This window comes from Mandrillus leucophaeus, unplaced genomic scaffold (genome assembly GCF_000951045.1).
Source record: "Mandrillus leucophaeus isolate KB7577 unplaced genomic scaffold, Mleu.le_1.0 Scaffold352, whole genome shotgun sequence".
Lineage (NCBI taxonomy): Eukaryota > Metazoa > Chordata > Mammalia > Primates > Cercopithecidae > Mandrillus > Mandrillus leucophaeus.
In genome coordinates this window covers 793186-796045 of record NW_012103721.1, presented here as the reverse complement: position 1 = coordinate 796045, position 2860 = coordinate 793186, and the positions used below count along the sequence as shown (strand labels likewise).

The following is a 2860-nucleotide window of genomic DNA, read 5'->3' as shown; positions in this document are numbered from 1 at the left end:
ATACATCAAACTAAGAAATTATTCAGTTTAGCATTTTGTCTTGTGTGGTTTTTGTTTGTTTAAGAGACAGAGTCTCAGTCTATCATCCAGGCTGGAGTGTAGTGGCATGATTATAGCTCACTGTAACCTTGAATTCTTGGGCTCCAGCCATCCTCCTGCTTCAGCCTCCCAAAGCACTGACATTACAGGCATGAGCCATTGTGCCCGGCCAATATTTTATTTAAAATAAAACCCCTTCAAAAAGAAAGTATGGGGCCAGGCATGGTGGTTCATGCCTGTAATCCTAGCACTTTGGCAGGCTGAAGAGAGACGATCACTTGAGCCCAAGAGTTTGAGAACACCCTGGGCAACACAGTGAGACCCTGTCTCCATAAAATAAAATAAAGTAAAATAACCAGGCATGGTAGTACGTGCCTATAGTCCCAGCTACCTGGGAAGCTGAGGTCGGAAGATCACTTGGACCCAGGAGGTTGAGGCAGCAGTGAGCTATAACCATGCCACTACACTGCAGCCTGGTGACAGAGCAAGATTGTAACTCAAAAAAGAAAAAAAAGAAAGTATAGTCATTAAGCAGGTCATGGTGATTCAAGATGACTATTTGTCTTCTTAATAATTACTGTCTGCTTGAACATTTCCAAGATCAAAATTGAAATTTCTAATATTAGAAAGTTTTAATATTAGAAATTTCAGTAGAAAGACTATAGAGTTACAGACATCACTGAGTATATCTTACACTATCAGCCTAAAGAGAAACAAGGTTACACAGATAACTCAGGGGAGCCATGACTTACCGGTTGACTGTGTTTGTGCTATTCGCTTAGGGTAAGTCTTGCTTCGACTTCTCGTCACATTCTGATCAGGCCGGGGAAGCTGAATAGAAAGATCTCGGCTCATTTGTAAAGCTGTCCTGCCACTTGAAAGTGCAACATTTTGATTAGGAAAGGTAAAACCACACAGCCACAAAATTAAACAGGTCATTCAGAACATCTGCCAAATACGGAGAGAAGAAAAAACACACAGACTCACTGGTTTTAAAATGATTCTCATGGCAATAGTGATCAAGGGAGTGGTTATGAAATTCTAGGAGGAGATTTACATTAGATAGACGGAAAATCTTTCAGAGGAGGAAACAGGAAGAAAGGATTTATTAAAGGAGGAGTTGGATTTCCGTAGAATGATGGGCTAGAAATAAAGGTTGCTGATAGTCTTCAAGGTCACTAAATAATACAGAAATTAAGTTGGGCTAAACTGTGGAAGGGCAATGATTCCACATGAGCTCCATGTTGTACTCACACAGCAGGTTGTAAAGCATCCCCCACAGGACCACTCAGTAGAATTTTATTCTGGACTCTGCCATGGCACAATTAGCCATTTACTTGCCCACCTCGCCTGGGCCAGATCAAGTGTCCAGGAAGACTGAAGGCAGGCCTAGAACCCCATGCAAAGCACTGCTGCTCTACAGATTCCATGCGGATTCCAGGGCAGCTTTCCCTGGGGCTGGGTCAAACTTCTCAAATAATTTTCCCAAGGAATCATGTGATTTAGTTTGCTGGATTTCAGTGAACATTCATCTTACTAACAATTTATTCCACAACAGCTAAATTTGAGCAACTGAATGGCCCTGGCTTTCACGCAGGAAAATATCATTTAGGTACAGGAAAATCACATTTCTACAAGTCTAGTTTGATTCACCACAAGTACAGCCATCTATGGGAGGAAAAAAGTCTTTTAAGGGCCCCAAATCCTATTTATCTTACATTTACAGGATAAATACGGGTGAGTATCTCTCCCAAAAAACAGATTAAACAGACTTAAAATTCATCTTTCACATGTTTCTGTGGAAGTTTCTCCTCCTCACTACCTCCTCTGCCTTTATTAAAAATGAAGATGCCTACAATTCTCATAAAAATAACTCTGCATTAGGCTAAGTTGGGACGTGTGGTATCAGCTACCAGGGGAATAAAGATGCCAGGGCGCATCCATGATGGTACTTCACGTTCAATAACAGTTTATGGAAATTCGGGAGGGGAGAGAAGCAAACTGACAGATTTTCTTTTGCTTAAAATGTAACTTCTTTTAAAAAGGTACACAGATTTCCAAAAAGCTAAAATTCACATAAAGTGCAAATGTTCATTATTATCAATGGTCTGGAGTATGAAGATAAGGCCTATTTTCAACAGATTCACTATTAACAGAAAGACTTGGGCACTGTGTACTTCATCTCACAGAGGAAAAAATTTCCCCCTAAAAATATAACCCCATATGTGAACCACTGAGGCATTTCATAATCAGATTTTATTATTCAAATTTTTCTCATGGTTTCTCTCTCGGAACAAAGGACAAATGAGAAAATCATATCATAAGATTAGTAAGACTGAGGACCAGAAGCGTAAAGTGATTTGCCACAGGCTGTTCAGGACCCAAGCTTCCTGAACTCCAGCTGGTCAGTATGGCATAGCCTGGTGGCATGGGAGAAGGAACAGCACATGTAGCTGTTGGGTTTGAAGTTGCAAGCCCTGTTTAAAGCAAAGCTCTGCCTTTTCCTAGCTGCGTGATCTTCAGAAGGTTATTTGTAAAAATCCTTGCAGCCTTGTTTTCCTCATTTATATTTCTACTTGTTCTTACAATTTCCTGGCAGAAGTATTCTTGTATAGCATCCTATTTCCTTGTAGCAGAAAGTAATTGACAAGTATAGAGATTTACAGTGTAAGGTGATGAAAGTCCCTACGCATGTCTGGTGGCTCTCTGTTATGACAGGACAGAGCTTTATTTCTGTGATCAACCACTTCCCTGTTGCCTCTGGCATACACACACCCCTCTGCATGCTGGGTGGCAGTGCCAGCAGGCCCTGTGGCCTCTA

At 41.0% G+C, this 2860-nt stretch overlaps 1 protein-coding gene across 1 annotated transcript in view; it reads right to left on the bottom strand.

Annotated features, from left to right (window-relative positions):
* Positions 1–2860, bottom strand: part of EPB41L4A (erythrocyte membrane protein band 4.1 like 4A) — a 187655-nt gene that overhangs the window by 72252 nt on the left and 112543 nt on the right. The window contains exon 12 of the mRNA XM_011989408.1: positions 792–913. Within this exon, the coding sequence (XP_011844798.1) occupies positions 792–913 (122 nt within the window). The remainder of the gene's footprint in view (positions 1–791; positions 914–2860) is intronic.